Raw genomic sequence first — 17,838 nt, forward strand, 5'->3', positions numbered from 1 at the left:
GTACATGCTGCTTCCATAGGGCTTATTTTATTTATGCCGTGGTATCCCCAATGCCAAGCACAGTGCCTGGAATATAGTAGGAATTAATAATTGCTTGTTGAATTCAATTAATAAATGCTTCCTGATAGTCATAGCCCTAAAGCTGGAAGAGATCTTAAAAGTCTTCCAATCTAATACTCCATTTTACAAATAAGGAAACTGAGGTTCAAGAAGGGGTAAGGGGCTTGCTTACAGTTTATAAGTAGCAGATTAAGGACCCTGATATTTTCTTACACACAACTGATGTCTCCATAGCCTTCAGAAGCTGTACCAACAGAGGGCATCATTATACAATGGAACACTGGGTTGCATCCTGGCTAAGCACTAACTAAAGGACCTTGGGCAAGTCTTTTCTGAGACTTAGTTTTGTGATCTATAAAATGGGGTTAATAACACTAGCATTACCTATCACACAGGGTTGTTGTGAGGTCTACATAGAAACAGTATATTTTAAAGTGCCTTGTAGCCGCAAAAAGCTAGACTGTCATTATTACTACTAAGAATAAGAATATCTGTAGCAGTAATAATAACAAAGACTGCTTGCCTCTGGGCAATTTCCCAATGAACTAGAAGGACTTCTCTTTACAGGACTGTTGAAGTGGGTACTTACAAGATTCTAACCAGATCCCTCCTGTTGGTTTTCTCTTTTTTCTTTCTCTCTCTCTTCCCAGGGTAATCAGGACACCACGGCTCCTCCTGAAGCGATGGCTCAGCCCTATCCCCAGGCCCAGTATCCCCCACCACCACAGAACAGCATCCCCACTGAGTATGTGCCACCCCACTCTCACCCCACACAGGACTACTCGGGCCAGACCACAGTACCAGAACATGCCATGACCCTCTACACACCAGCACAGACCCACCCAGAGCAGCCAGGCACCGACGCCAGCACACAGCCCATCACTGGGACACAGACAGTACCGGTAAGAAGCCCCTGCCAGCCAGCTTCATTCCTTAGAGGGCTCCAAGGCCACATCACTAAAGGCCCATCCAGGTTTTCTCTTCCTTAGCACTTACAGGAACCACGGACCCCACGACCACCCACCCACAGCATTGAGGTGGTCCTGGGCTGAGAAAGAACTCAAGGCCAAGCCCATCAAGAGTAAACTGGGGTACTGGCCACTGGGAAGCCAAAGGCTGGGCCAAAAAAGGCATGGCTCCTTGACAGGAAAGGGATTAGGCAGGAAGGGATGTTATCAGCAGGGAATAGCCCTCCCTGGGGAGTGGAAGGGAGGTTTCAGTAATAAGGAGGGGTTCTTTTTATAGAATGTGGTGATTCCCTCCTCTCACTCCCTTAGGCCTGTACACACAGAAACTCAAGGTCCCTCTGGCATTGTTGACATGTCCCCAAACCTCCCACCTCAGGGTTTAGCTCCATTGGCTCCTCATCAGGCTCACAATAAAACTCAATAAGTTGTTTCTAAGGGAAGTGGCTAAAAAAGAAAACCAAGGAAACATGGATGTCTAGGCCATCCACCCCTTGCTTCCCTAAGCAGTCAATTCTAGCATTTCTAAAAGGAAACTGAATCACTTTATTTGAGAGATGAACAGTGTCTTCAGCTGCCAGTAACCTGTTAATAGAAAGGAAGAAAAATCACCAAACCCAAAAAACCCTGGACAGCTGCTGTAACCCTGCTGACAGAGCCCTCTCTCTGAGCTGTCTCTGGTTACTGGCTCTCCTATCATTTCTAATCACTTGTAATCTACCTGCTTGGCTGCCCTCCAATCAGATAGCTTCAATTATGTGGTTGTAATGCAGTTCCGAGGGGGAAAGTGCTGAGCAATGCACTTCATAGAGATTTCCTGATAATAAAGGGAGAACTTGTTAAGGAATAACCATCACACTGGGTCAGCCCCTGTTTCCCTAGCTCCTCTTTTCTGAAGCAGCAGCTCTACCCTCTCCACCCCTTACCTTTCTGTTACTTCACTCGATTTTTTGGCATCCTTCATCTTTTCACCCTCTTTCAAAGCTGGACTGTGAGCCAGGAAGACCTTGGTTCAAAACCCACTTTTGACAGAAATTTTGTCCTCTAGGCGCTTCAGTTTCCTCATCTATAGAATGATGAAGGTCCCTCCCAACTCTAAATCTATGCTTCTGTGATCTTTTCTTCTCTGGTACTCCCTTCTGATTCCAATCTCTAGTCCCTCCTGAGGCCTAGTTCTCACGATGGCTGGTGCTTTAGACAATAATGTGCCTGGAATTGGGGAGTGGAGGTGGAGACTAGGAAACTAGGTTATTATGTTCAGCATTCCTAGCAATAACAACATTTTGATTTATTAGCCTGCCCAGCCTCCATCACCTGCTGCCCTCTTTACTTGGTTTGACTATCAGGAAATTTCTATACGATTAAAAGGCTACCCTCCTCTTACCCTTTGGGTAATGCAAAAAAAAAATGTTCCAGGAGAAAAAAGGCCAGAGCACATACCTCTTTTTGAGGCTTTTAGGGGAGAGTGGCCCTGTAGTCATAATGGACACTAGCCTCCCAATAGCTCTGAATTCCTCCAGTCCTTTGGGCTGAGATGAGGAAAGAAAACTCATTTTCCTATAAATTGACTGAGATGTAGTAGGGTTAAATCAAATCTTTACTAAAGTGGCTGCCCCATGGCTATATGAATATTACAAATTCACTCTCTTCTGACCTTTCTCAACATTACCATCACATCTGGGAGGGAGTGCTTTATGGCTTATTACTTTACTAAGTAGTAAAACTATTAAAGTATATTGAATAAAAGTAGATGTAAAATTTAGATGTCAAGAGACATGTATGTATAGAGTTGTATAGTTGTTGGATTGTTTGACTCAGTTTCACTCTGACTCTCTATGTTTGGCAAAACTCTCCTAGGGACGGGCGGCTGAGTAGCTCAGTGGATTGAGAGTCAGGCCTAGAGACAGGAGGTCCTAGGTTCAAATCCGGCCTCAGACACTTCCCAGCTGTGTGACCCTGGGCAAGTCACTTGACCCCCATTGCCCACCCTTACCACTCTTCCACCAAGGAGCCAGTACACAGAAGTTAAGGGTTTAAAAAAAAAATAAAAAGATACTCAATCTTTAAAAAAAAAAACAAAAAACTCTCCTTAACTTCTTTCAGTTCTTTTCCCCTTTCCAGACTGATAGAAAATGAGGGGAAAGGAGATTAAAGTAAGTTGTATTTGTCAATAGGGACATAGTCTAATTAATAACCTTGGCATCAGTGATTCTAACACTTCTATGCCAAGAGACTATTACACATAAAGCATTTAGCAAATATTCATGTATCCAAATTATCCACTCAGGATTAGGGATGAGGAAAAACATATATACACTAAAGAAGTCAGTGTGGTGTAATGCAGAGAGTAATAGATTTGCCCCTGGGAGACCAAGGTTCAAATCTTACCTAATACCTAATAATAATTAGTTGTATGTTCAGAGCTTCAATTTTTTCATCTATGAAATGAGAGTATTAATGCTTGCATTACATACCTCACAGGGTTGTGGTAAGGAAAGTGCTCTGTAAACTTTAAAATATTATTAAAATGTAAGTGAGATAATGTTTCCTATCATGTCTGCAAAACCATATCCTATTTAGATCTTCCCTATAATTTTCTTGTCCTAGGTCACAAATATTTAACCTTTTTTTTTATCATCTAAGCCCTACCTGATGCTAGAATGACAATTCTTTCATTTTTCTGATCTTCTCCATCCTCTCAGGACCTCTCTTCCTTTGGTCTCTGAGAACCTAAATGAATATCTCCTTTAGCCATGTACTTCTATCTATTATCTCTAGGCTATAGGTGGGGAATCCACAGCCCAAGTCTTTTAAGAACCAAAAACATAATTCTTCTACTTCCAGCAAGTAGAAACAAAACCTATTATCAATAGAACTACCACTGATTCAATGAGTGACTATTAAAGAGATAGTTTATAAAGTAAAGATAGGCTATTAAACCTCATAAGAACAAAACAATCCAAGCGTACTTCATTTCTTTGTTGATGGGTTTGTTATTCTAATAGATGAGGAAAATTATATATTTATTGAGTCTTTTCATTTAATAAAACCTTTCATAGAAAATATAGGACAGTGCAGAATGACTGATAGTAGAGTTAAGTGGATATCGACCTGAAAAGTCTTCAAAAGTATCCCAGAGATAGGATTGGACTATTCGACAATTTTATCAACAACTTAGGTAAACAGAGCAAGACACTCATATTTTGTTGAACGAATGAATGGAAGCCTGGACAGCTGTGATTTCATCAGTTATATCCACTTTTCCTTTTTGGCTTAATTTATTTATAATGTAGATAAATAGACAGGTATGTACATACGTAGACATTTATGCACATATGTACATGTCATATGTATATATATATGTGTGCAATGAGGAGCTATTTTATAGAAGTTATCGGATTTTTCAATAATAGAAAGCTAAGAGGACTAATGACAAAATCAGGCTTCAACATAATCTTGACAGGTCAGAATAATAACGTTGAACAGGAACAAATTGAAAGTCTTGCATTTAGGTTCAGAAACACAGTACATAATTACAGGATTGAGAGTATATGCTTCAGTCACAATTCAGATAGAAAAGAACTGTAAGCATTAAGTGATCACAAGCTCAACATGACAATGTGATGTGACTATTAAAAAAAAGGCAAATGGACTATATAGTGAAACATCTGGAAACAATATCATTTTAAGAAGAGCTGGAGAGACTGAAAATGTTTAGCCTGAAGAATAGGCGATTTAGATGGAAAATAGCTATTTTCAGTATTTGAAAGATGTGGATAAAGGAGAAAGAATTCTCTGTGACTCTAGAGAGTTGAATTGGGTTGGAAATTATAAGAAGCCAGGTTTTAGTTCAATATAAGGAAGAACTCTATTACAACTAAAACTGTATAATAATAAAATGGGCTTCTGGGTTAGGTGGGGAGCTCTTCATCACTGGAAGTGTTCAAATCAAGGCTGACTACTCTCTTATTGACCTATTGCAAAAGAGATTCCAATGTGAGAGAATTTAGACTAGATTACCATTAAGGTCCTTCCAACTAAGATTCAGTAATTCTCTGGTCTAGGGTCTTTTCAAGGAGGAATCAATAGAAAATTAAATTTGATTTAACTTATCTCATCTATACCAGATTCCCTCAATTTCTACTCCTGGACTTCAGTGTCAATTAGTTATTTGTTAGTTGTTAGTTAGTTAGTTAGTTAGTTAGACCACTCATTTATTCCAGATCCCATTTCTTGGTGCTTCCTTTGGGGGCTTTAGCCATCTCCAAAACAAAAGCACAAGTTGGCCAAGAATAGGATTTAGATTAGAAAGAAGAGATTTAATGGGTATTAGAACCCATTTCTTCTCCCCTTGGGTTAGAGGATATCTCCTTTTAGGCAGTTCATGGAAAATTAAAGAGTAGCTTTTCGATCCTTAAATTCTCCAAAGGCCCTCCTCAATCCTCTTTCTTTTGTCATGCTTGGAACTATCATGCCTTGAAATCAGGGAATGAAATGAGGATGCTGGGGAACCAGTCACTTCATTCTAAAACCTCATAGATTGTAGTAAAGTCCCTGGCCAGAGAACAAGAGGTTTTCCTCACTGCCTACGCCTCCTACCCATGGCTTTCTTACTTCCTTGGCTGGTGGTGTTGGCATTGGGAGGGAAGGATACTGACTTTTCAGCAGATAATTGCAGATTGAACACTGGAATTAAAAGGACTGGATTTGAATCCTGGTTCCACTGCTTACTAGCTAGTCAGCTTTCAGTAGGCCATTTAGCTTTTCTAAACCTTAGTCTCCTCATCTGTAACATGGGGCCTCCTTGACTTACAGACCTATCAAAGAAAGCTTTTTTTTTAATCCTAAAGTGTTGTGTAAATATGTGCTATTATTATTGGATATTAGTCTGAGTTCCCTCTTCTCTTCCAATCCCTCCTTCTAGACCCGATACTTCTTTCAGGGAAGATTGTTCAGAACTACCTTTAGCTCCACTTAGATCTTTCCCTTTCTTATATCATTCCAGATATGTTTCCTATCCTGGATTTAGAAAGGAAACTATCCTGCTAGAATGACCTCTGAATTCCCCCAACGACTAAGACCCTGACTATCCACACTCACTTTCTACATATGGTAGCTTACTAAAGCAATCTCTTTAATTCCATCAATCCCTGTTGCACAAAATCCTTGGATACTCTATCCATGGAGTATGGAGTTCTGTACAGGGCAAAGCTAGTCTCTGCTCTAATAAACCTCTGGTTTCTTGGATCTTAGGGATGTGCTCTGTGCAGGGCTATTCTCCATGGATGGATCTCAGGTTCGCAGAATGCAGTAGCTATCTGTGGAACGGGGGTGGGGTGGGGTGGGATTGTCTAGGAATATTTAGCTACACTCTGTTGTAGATAAAATATGTTATAGAGGCTGACTAGGATGATCGGCCTTGTAGGATATCTATACTTTGGTAGTGCTATCTCAATTTCACAGGCTCAGGAACTCAGTTTTAGCCAACCTATCCTGAAGTAATCAGGCTCTGGAAAATTAATTGACATTAGCTGAATTCATGAGCAATTTAGAAGCAGTGTGGCAATAAAAAGATTGTTGGGCTTGAAGTCAGGAAGACATACTCAAGAGTTGCCTCTGATACTTGCTAGACTAGTGACAATCTCTCCAACCCTTAGTTTCATCATCTATAAAATGTAGATAATGAAACCTCTAATACTCATCTCACAGGGTTGTTATGAGGTTCACATGCAATAACCTATGTAAAATGCTTGGCAAAAGTGCTATATAAATGTCAGCTACTATAATGAAAAGATTGATATATGAGAATACCAATGTGTTACTTTATAATTGCACAAAGAGGCTGCTTTTAAGATATTGCTTATTGGACACTCCCTTGGGGAGGGGAGTGGTGAATTTGTATGCTTCAGAAGACTAGATAATAAATCAGTAAGTTGATTCATGAGTTCAAAACAGTAACAAAGGGAGTTGGGTATTCTTATAAAAGATTTCCATCAAGCTTGGTAAATTGCCATTCTCCACTACAGGAATGTTGTTGTTGATCAGGCATATCAACTCTTCATGACCTCATTTGGGATTTTCTTGGCAAAAATGGGTAAGATAATAATGGCACCTCCCAGGGTTGCTGTGAGGGATGAAATAAGATATTTATAAAAATCTTAGCACTAGCACATAGTAGGCACTTAATGAATGCTTGTTTCCTCCCTCCCCTTCTTCCTTTCTCTGGAATCAGGAACATATTGGCATTTCCCCCACAGAACACCATGGGAGGCACTGGCCTTAATCAAAAAGATCCTGATTGAATAGTTCAGACTGCCAGTCACTAGAAGACAACATGACCTCACATTAGAGCAGGGTCGAGTACAATTATTCATTCGTTTAACAAACACCTTATTTTTTCCTGCATTGCACATCAGACTTAGGACTTTAGGAACCACCCTGTTCTCAAGTGCAATTCAGTTCAACAAACAAGCAGAAATGTTGCAGGTTTAGTTTCATTTAGGACACTGGCACTACCTTTATGGGGCTTACAGTCTAATAATAGGATATAACACATCCACAAATATTTATGACACATGTATTATAGATGATAAGTACATTTGAGCCGTGCCAAGCAAAGTGCCGTTTGCAGGTCCAAGGAGGAAAGGTCACACAGCCCTGAGAGTGGGGTTACTTCTGTGTGAGGCTAATCACTTCCATTACTGATATTGGCTCATCAGCTTCAGGTTCGGAGGATGACCTTTTCCTTAACCTTGTGCTCAGATTCTCAGGATGTGCCCAGTTTTTTAGCTAGTAGCTCATATGCACAGACTATACCTCTTTTTCCCCATGCCCAGTTTTCTTAGCCTGTCTCATATGTGTAGGCTATATCCCCTTTCCCCTGTCACTACCAGTGTAGGCTGGTCTCCTTTCTTTTGGGTGGTGGGTGCACTAAGCTTTAGTTAGAACATATTCTAGTTAGGAGACTCAGTGATTCATATCCCTTGGAGTACAGCAATTAACTCTTTATCTGCCCCGAATCAGCCATCTACCCCAGAAAGCCAAAGGGAGTTCTCATCTTAGAATGGTCTTTAAATGAAACCTTGATCTATGAACTAACTACTCTAGAAAAAGACCTGGGTGAAGGCCAGCTATCTCGAAGGGACTCAGGGCAAGACTGTAGGCTATTACTTATTATTTCAGTTACTATTGTACCCAGCATCCTCCAGAGCCAGCTGCGTGGTATGGTTAAAAAGAGCTCTAGATTTTGAGTCAGAAAATCTGGGTGCAAGCCCTGTTTGCCCACTGCTTATTAGTTGTGTGGCTTTGGGCAAATCACGTAAACGCATTTCCAGTCTTCCTCAGGAAAATGTTGAACCAAATCATGGGTTCTTTTTCTGTGTCATGGACCCAGGCATGTTGTAAGATTTAAATGAAGGGGGAAGGAGACAAGCATGTATAAGCACCCCCACTATCTTTCAGATACTGTGCTAAGTACTTTACAAACATTATCTCATTTAATCCTCATACAGGTTAGGCCAGTAAGTGTCTGAGGTCAGATTTGAACTGAGATCTTCCTGACTCCAGGCCCAGAACTCTCTTTACTCCACCAACTTAATTATTTCTTTTTTTAAAAACACTTACCTCCTGACTTAGAAACAATACTTAAATCAATATTGATTCCAAAGTGGTAAGGCTTAGGCAATTGGGATTAAGTGACTTGCCCATGATCACACAGCTAGGAAGTGTCTGAATCCAGATTTGAACCCAGGACTGCTGACCCCAACCTAATTGCTTCTGAACATTTTCTCTGAAATGAGGTAATAATAGCTATAAAGCACTCTCTAAACCTTAAAGTGCTATATAAATGTCAGTTGTTATTATTATTATTAGCTTACAGTCAGCAGACTCCGGAGACTAGGGACAGTTTCATTCCCTGGGCCCAGCTTCACTTCTTTTTTTTAAACCCTTACCTTCCATCTTAGAGTCAATACTGTGTATTGGCTCCAAGGCAGAAGAGTGGTAAGGGTAGGCAATGGGGGTCAAGTGACTTGCCCAGGGTCACACAGCTGGGAAGTGTCTGAGGCCAGATTTGAACCTAGGACCTCCCGTCTCTAGGCCTGGCTCTCAAGCCACTGAGCTACCCAGCTGCCCCCGCCCAGCTTCACTTCTACTGAGCTCAAGCAATGTTTAAAGAGCAACAAAGGGGTGTGCTGGTAAATGTTTAACAACTGAGGTGATGACATGGGTTGAGGGAGCAGGGAATATATGTACATACCCTTTTAAAATTAATCTACATAATTAATATTTTCTTAAGTCTAGACAATCACCAAAACAATAAATCAGACCCTGATTTATAGAGATTGTGATTTCTAAGGTTTAAATGCTTACTTTGAAATTTTAACAATTTATTAGTATTATTTTAATTAAGTTTATGCTTAATTAAATTATTATTAATTAATAACAATTTTAACAATGAGCCCTGGAAAGCAGCAGGTACCCCTTTGATAATCTATAGGGCCCCCTTCTCAGAATAATGTTTTTAAACTCATAAAATACCTTGGACTACAAAGTAAAATAACTATATTGATATAGTTATCAAAATATTTTTTTAAAACAGATTAATGGACTCCTAAGTTAAAGACTTCTCAGTTATTTAATTTCTAAACTCTGAGACTCAGAATTTTGGATTTAGAAGGGATCTTTGAGATTATTTCAATCTAACTTCATTTTACACAAAAAGAAAATGAGACCCAGAAAAGATGAGTCATTTGCCCAAAGTCACAAAACTCATTAGGAACACTGCCCAGTATCCTTAAATTGAGGCTGGTAGGTTCCCAGGAGTAAAAGCACTTGAAATAAACAACTGGAGATCACCTGGAGAGCCATGGGAAACCATCAATAGTTCTCAGAGGACAGTGTGAGCATGTCCTTAGATCATAGACCTAAATCAACCTTGGATAAGACGACTTACCTATTCCACTGAGATAAATAACAGTTAATATCAAAGAAGACAGTTCTTCATCTGATCATCTCCCAGCAGGTCTTTTAGGAGAGTAGTATAGGCTAGAGTAGGCAATAGAAATTTACTTAGATTGAACCATTCAGTACCACATTAATAAGATTAAGATGCTTATTTTAGGGATTTTTGTGGTTGCCAATTGAAGTCAAAAGACCCAGGTTTATATTCTAATCTTGCCTGTGTTATTTGGGCCTAATCACTTAACCTTTACAGTCCTCAGTTTCATCACCTATGAAATAAGGGGTTTGGATTGTGATATTGAAAGTCAGCCCCGGTCTAAAATCCTATGGTCCTCATTATCTTTCTCCCTATTGACTAAATCTCAGCCCAGCTCTCTCCCCTTTCCGTTATCTTTGTTCCTTGCCTGTGCTGAAAGAAGAGAAATTGTGAAAATGTACCTTTCAGAAGCTCCTGAGAGCAGGGTCAGTGGAGGAGAAAGGAAAATACTATTTGTAGCTCCAGTGCTTCACAGAACCTCAGTATTAGAAGGGACCTCAGAGGTTCCTTAGTCCCTGACCCATAACTAGGCAAAAACAACCTTAATGGCTAGCATTATAGAATGCAATAAGGTTTGCAAAGTCTTACAAAGTTTTCGTTTGATCCATTTGCTAACCCTGGGAGATAGGTGCTATTACTATCCCCATTTTATAGATAAGGAAACTGAGACTGGGAGAAACTAAGCCCATTGCCAAATAACTATTAAGTTTCTGAGGCAGGATTTGAACTCATGCCTTCCTTACTTCCAGGAAGGGAAGGATAGAAGGAAAAGGAGGAAAAAACAGCCCAGGATATATCATTTGTGGGCACACTGAGTTGGGGACCATAACACAGATACTGATTCACTAAAGGAAACTGCAAGAACATAACTAAACAAGTAAAATAACTGGGAAATAAAGAGGGAGCCATGCACAAGAAGAGAGGATGTTGAACAATGTCTAATTCTTCAGATAGATCAAATAGTATCAGGATTGGAAAGGAGCCATCCGATTTGGCAATTAAGAGATCAGTGGTGATATGGAGAGAAAAGTTTCAGTTGAATAAAATAAGGTTAGAAGCCAGATTGCAAAGGGTTGAGAAATGAGTGAGAGCACAGGGAATGGAGGCAGAGTATAAGCACATGTTTTTTTTTCTTCTACTCACTGCGTGCTTCTAGTTCTGCCTTCTGGGGACAAGCAGAACAAGTTTAATTCTTCTTCTGTGTGATAGCTCTTCAAATATTTAATGACAGCAACTATAAGAGTTTCTCTTCTATAGTCTAAACATCTCCAGTTCCTTCTGCTAAGCCTCATATGTCATGATCTTGAGACCCTTCACCATAGTGGTTGTTTTCCTCTTGCTCTCTAGCTGATAGTGTCCTTTCTGAATCACAAACTTGGAGAATGGGACTCAGGAACTAAACATAATACTCCATTTGCAGTCTTACTGGGACCAGCATACTGCAAGACTATTACTTTCCTCAACCATCCTATACTAGGCAGACTATTATGGCATAAATGCCAGGTGTGCAAAACGGAAAATGTCTGAGACAGAACTGGGGATTGTAGTGGGGTGGCGGAGGAGGGGTTGGGGGGGGGTTGCAGTGGGGTAAAGAAGACAGAGACAGAGACCGAGATAAGTTAGAGTTAGGGAAGGACAAGGTATTGTCTGCATTTGAGCACATTTGAGTTTTGGGGTTGTTGGTTTGTTATTGGTTTTTTTTAAGGCAGGAAGTATGCCTATTGGAAAGAAGGCAAGAAGCCGCCTGAACCACTGTGATAAATGGTAGGAAAGTGCTTCATCTCCCCTAAGGGGCAGCAAGTGTACTTGTTACACTCTGGGGTTTCTCAGCATGTTACAGTTTTACAGCCATTGAGCCCATTCATCTGCTTCTGTCCACAGCAGAGTTGCTGTGGTTTGACCATGGGGTCTCCAGGGGACTCTCCTTATTCACTGATATGGCTTGGGATTTCCTCAGGACTTCAGCTTTTGGTTATCCCTCCCTATTCCCTTCTCTCTTCCTCTTTTTTTACTGGCTGTAACCTTCATCCCCACCCCTTTTGAACTTTGGTCTTATCCAAGATCCTAAAGAAGGAAGAGACTAGAATGACCTCATTTTTTCCCCCAGCACTGATAACAACTGAGGTTCTGCCAAGTGTGACAGAAAAGTGGACCACAGCCTGATCCCCAAAGATATTCATTGAAACATAAAATTTGTGATTCCAACATCCAAAAGGAAAGAATCCTGTCCCCTTTCTAGTCCCTAGTACAAATGCAATTTTTGAAAAGATGTCCTTGATTTATTCCAAGAAATGATTTCTCCCTCCCCCCAAGAATGCCTCTGTTTTTTCCTGAACCCCAAGTCTTTCTTTCACATAAATTGTCTCTCAAATCTTGACTTCTGTAGTTGATTTTTTGAACCCACATTCAGGATTGAAATTTGTCCTCATTGAATTAAAATTATTAATTTTACATGATTGTTCTAGCCTGTGCCTGCCTTTATAGAAACTTTAGAATGAGTTTCTGAGAAAGGTGTTAAAAATCTCTTTCATCTGCAATGTTAACAGACTTTCCATAATGATTTAGAGTCAGAATATGGAGATTGGGTATAGACTCAGGACCTCTTTGGCTTCCAGAGAGCCCCAGATATGGGAGCAGGAGCTGATTAGTAAATGCCTTATGAAAAGTACTTTTTAAAAATAGCTGCATACAAAACTTTAGATATGTTCGGCCACTTCAAACTTTCACAATAAACTGAACTCAGTGATTGAGCCTCTCAGAATTCTTATTAGAGAGAAAATTGTGTTAAATTTCATATTCAATATATCTATCAATTTTGGGGCACCATGCATAATGAGGATATTTTTTCTGTTCTAGTTATATTAACCAAATTAGAGAAAACCTTGGGTATTTTATGAAATCTAGATTACAAGATTTTAGAGGTTGAAGGGACCATCAAGTGCAATCAATACCCCAAAAGAATAGTTAGTTGGTTGATTCATTGTTGTCTTTCCTATTTGAAAAGGACCAAAATGACATCACTTGATGATATCATTTGCCTTGTACATAAATTGGATTTAAGTAAGACAGAGTTGCAGGAAGTTGTAGGCTTCACTCTCTCTTCCATAGTCATTGTAGTCTAGAGGTAAGAGAAAAGTCAAGAGAAATAGTGATGTCTCAGGATGCAGTGGAAAGCCTTGGCATCTTCAATGTTTATCCAAGCTCTAAACATTCTACTTTCAGGGCCATTGAAACAAATTGTTCTCATCCACCCCTTCTGCCAGGGTAGACATCCTCCTAACTCACCTATAAGTTTGAAGCTTATCCATTACAGTAAAGCCTGTTTTAGCCTGCCTGCTGAGATGGTTTGTCAGGGTGTCACCACTACAAATGCTACAGCTTCTTGGAATGGCAGGTGAGAGCTAGGTGACAAGTAGACGCCAAATGAGGAAAGCAGCCCTGAAAAGGGCTCAGCAGGCCTCACACCAGAGGTACTAATCTTCCCTGAATAACCCATACAGCTACTCAAGAGGAATATCCACTTTAACATATCATACTTAAAAGTAGTCATCTAGTTTGAAGATCTCTAAGTAGGGAGATGCCACCACTTCTCAAGGAAGGTCTTAACTTTTGGATGATATTAGTTGTTAGGAAATATTTCCTGACATCAAACTTAAATTTGCTTCTCTGCAACTTTAACCCAGAAGTTCTGCCCTCTGGGGACAAACAAAACAAATATAACATGTCTTCCACATGGTCCTTCAAATACTTAAAGGCAGCTCTCATATGCCCCTGAGTCTTCTTTGGGCTAAACAGAGCTGAACCAATTTTTGTTCCTGATCCCCATATGACATAGATTCAAGGCTCTTTGCCATTCTGGTTGCTCTCCTTCCTCTAAACAATGTTCATCTTATCAATGTCTTTCTTGAACCCTGGTGCTCAAAACTGAGTGTAATACAGTAGATGAGGTCTAATGAGAGCAGAGTACAGTGGGACTATCACTTTCCTGAAGTTCTGAAGGTATACAGATGTAATGAAGCCCAAGATGGCATTGACTTTTTAAGTTACCATATCATATTGCTAACACATTGCCCAGCAGCTTACAATTCACTAAAATTCCCTGATCTTCAGAACACTGCTCTCTAGCCATGCCTCTCCACCTTATACTTTTGAAGTTGATTTTTTGTGCCCAAGTATAAGACTTTATATTTATATAACCCTTTTGAATTTCCTCTTATATTCAACCCAAATGCTCTAGCCTCAAGATTTTTTTAGATATTGAATCAGTGTCATCTACTATTTTATCTACTTCTCCCAACTTTGTTATCTGCAATAATTTCTTTGAAAATCCTTACCTTTCATCTTAAAATCAACACTGTGTATTGTTCCAAGGCAGAAGAATGATAAGAGCTAGGTAGTAGGGGTTAAGTGACTTGACCAGGGTCACACAGCTAGGAAGAGTCTGAGTCCAGATTTGAATGAACCCAGGACCTCCAGTTGCAATCCACTGAGCCACTTAGCTATTATTATTCCTTGTGATCTACAGATTTGATGAGCATGCCATCAATGCCCAGGTCATAGAGAACTAAATCATTAGTAAAAATTTAAACAGTACAAGATCCTAGATTTGTAGGATACTCCACTAGAGGCCACTAGCAGCAGCTCTTAGGAGTCAAAGGAAATCAGGGCAGATGAGAAAGTCTGCTGAAGAAGCTAAGAATTCCAGGCAGCAAATACTGACTTTGCCCACCAAGTACCCCTGATTCCTTATGGAAACAATTATTATATCTAACCTATCTACCACTACAATTAAGACTCTGTTTTCCATTTTATGGATTATCTAGATTCTTTGCTTCTCCTTCTCCTTCCCTCCTTTCCACTTTGTATAGTGATCAAGGCAGGACAGGAGAAAGAACATCAATGGGAGACTCCAGTCTGGCCAATGTTCCAAGGAAGTGGGGAGAACCATGGGATAGGAAGGAGGGTAACAAACACAAAAGAAAACCCTTACATTGTAAATAGAGGGAAACAACATATCTAGGAATGGTAGTCAGGGTAGGATATTTTGTCTGGGAAGTCACAGAAATGGTGAGTGGAACAACAGGGCAGTCAATTAACAAGCCCTTTCCAGAAACAATGTAATGTTGACTTGGTTGAAGTTTTCCAGAGCCAGAGTGAATTAGGTCTTTCCAACTAGATAGACTGAAGTTTCACCAGTGAGGACAGCCCAGTCCCAGGTCCTGGTCTCTTAACCAGTCATCAAAATCTTTCCAGTTTGGTTAGGAACTTACAGAGCTTGTACTATGTTGACATAGCCTTCAGCAACATTGAGTCACCGCCATGCCATGATTAAGAAGACACTGGAATAGGACTTGAGTAGACATTTATAGTCTCACCGTATTAAATAACAGAAACCATCCCTCCCCTCAAAGAGCCTGTAGTAAAAAAAAAAAAAAAAAAGACACAACTACATTTTTTCAAGAGCAATATGTGATTACAAAATTATGAACTTGTATGGTAAAGGAAAAGTGAGTCAGGGATTATTGAAGAAAAGGCTGGGTTTGGGACAACTCCATAAATGAGGCAACCTGTCTTATGATGTAAAGGAAGGCAGAGAGACCGTTTTGCACATGCAATTTAGAAACAGAATGAAGGTAGGACAGAGGCTTAGGTGTATGTGTATGCAGAAGGAATAAGGAGATGAATTATGCCTCTTCAGGTTTCTTTACTAGGTTTCCTAGAGAGTTGTCCTGACTCCTGTTTCTTACATGACTCAGATCTACAATATGAGGGGAATGGAGAGGGAGACCTTTAAGGAATTAGAGAAATAAGAACCTGGATAGGAAAAGCTGATCTCCAATTCTTCCTCACCTCCAAAAGGCAGAAGAATTCAAGACTCAAGTAGAGGTCTAACCCAAATATCCTGATAGTTTGGAGATCAATCAACAAACATTTATTATGTGCTTACTATATGTCAGGCATTGTGCTTGGTGCTAGGGATATAAAAACAGAAGGGAAAAATAGTCCTTTTGCTAGAGAGATAAAATGTATATAGCTATAGGTAAATACAATTTGCTTTTCTTTTTAAACTCTTACCTTCTTTCTGTCTAAAGCACCAGAATGATAAGGACTAGGCAATTGGGATTAAGTGACTTGCTCAGATTTGAACCCAGCTCCTCCCAACTCCAGGCCTGGCGTTCTATCCACTGTCAATAGCTGCCCCAGGTAAATACAATTTGGAGGGAAGTCACTAGCATCAAAGGGGATCAGGAGGCATAATGGAGATGATAACATTTTATCTGAACCTTAAAAGAAACTAGGGATTCTACAAGAAAATAATAATAGTCCTGGGGGCACAGCTAATGCAAAAACATGGTGTAGAAAAGGGAATTTTGTGTTTGTTGAACGAGAAAGCTGTATATAAGTTATAAAGGTGGAAAGATAGGTTGAGGCCAGGTTTTCAAAGACTTTAAGTGGCATGAGTTTTCTATTTGATCCTTAAAGTATTGAAATCTATTTATCATCTCCTGATAATCTGATAAGGATGGCTTAGTTGATAAAGAAACAGGAGGGCAGCTGGGTAGCTCAGTGGAGTGAGAGTCAGGCCTAGAGACAGGAGGTCCTAGGTTCAAACCCGGCCTCAGCCACTTCCCAGCTGTGTGACCCTGGGCAAGTCACTTGACCCTCATTGCCCACCCTTACCAATCTTCTACCTATAAGACAATACACTGAAGTACAAGGGTTTAAAAAAAAAAGTATATAAAAAAAAAAAAAGAAACAGGACACAGGAGACAGATCTTGACTGTTAACTCATAGCTGCTTCTCTGAAGTGCCATTGAGTCACAAATTTATTATATATGAAAATTCAAACTCCCTTTCACCCAAAAGCACAGAGAGAGTTTTACAGCTTCGCAGACATTGCAATTAGTTTAGACAACACACAGAAACTTCAGAAACTTCAAGCTGAAGACAAGAGAACAAGGTTGGATTGTAGCTGCCTCATCATCAGTTAAGTCTGGGAATATTTTTCTGGGTTGGGAAGTCCCAGAATTTTTCAGCCTTGACTGTCTAAAACAACTTCATGAGACCCAGAAGCTGCATTCCTGACCAAAGGGGAAAATGTTAACCTCTTGACTACCGGTTTGCTAAGAGCTTAAAGCTTTCCAATAAGGCCACAATACTTTTCAGCAAGAAAGGGTATGGATCACAAAAGGGGTCAAGAGGAGTCTCAGATTTTTATCTATTTCAAACTTTGTTTCTCATATTGGCCTCCCACATTAAAGTAATAGTCCCAGAAATTTATTGAGTAGTAGAGAGACAGAATCAGACTTGTACTTTAGTAAAATCACTTTGGAAGCCACATGAAGGATAGTTGGGAGTGGAAAGATGCTTGAAGCAGAGATACCGATTAGGAGGCTAATGAAATAGTCCAGGTGAAAAATGATGAAGGGGCCTGAGCTAAAATAGTCACTACACAAGTGGAGAGTAGAAATGGAGATAGAAAGGAAAAGATGTGGCAACTGGTTCAATATATGTGCAGTGAATGGATGGATGGATGAATAGACTCTTAAGTTCTAGCCACTATGCTGAGAACTGAAGATATAAAAAGCATGAAAATATCTGTCCTCAAGGAGGTTTTATTCTGTTAAGAAAAGATAATACCTGGGGGGCAGCTGGGTAGCTCAGTGGATTGAGAGCCAGGCCTAGAGACAGGAGGTCCTAAGTTCAAGTCTGGCCTCAGACACTTCCCAGCTGTGTGACCCTGGGCAAGTCACTTGACCCCCATTGCCCACCCTTACCACTCTTCTGCCTTGGAGCCAATACACAGTATTGACT

The 17,838-nt window shown here is 40.1% G+C and overlaps 1 protein-coding gene across 1 annotated transcript in view; it reads left to right on the forward strand.

Moving 5' to 3' along the window:
* The window catches only part of RBFOX3 (RNA binding fox-1 homolog 3), a 218,517-nt gene that overhangs the window by 167,828 nt on the left and 32,851 nt on the right, over positions 1-17,838 (forward strand). Inside the window, exon 2 of the mRNA XM_044675173.1 lies at positions 711-1,023. Coding sequence (XP_044531108.1) covers positions 711-1,023 — 313 coding nt within the window. The remainder of the gene's footprint in view (positions 1-710; positions 1,024-17,838) is intronic.

Source organism: Gracilinanus agilis, chromosome 4 (assembly GCF_016433145.1).
Source record: "Gracilinanus agilis isolate LMUSP501 chromosome 4, AgileGrace, whole genome shotgun sequence".
NCBI classification, from domain to species: domain Eukaryota; kingdom Metazoa; phylum Chordata; class Mammalia; order Didelphimorphia; family Didelphidae; genus Gracilinanus; species Gracilinanus agilis.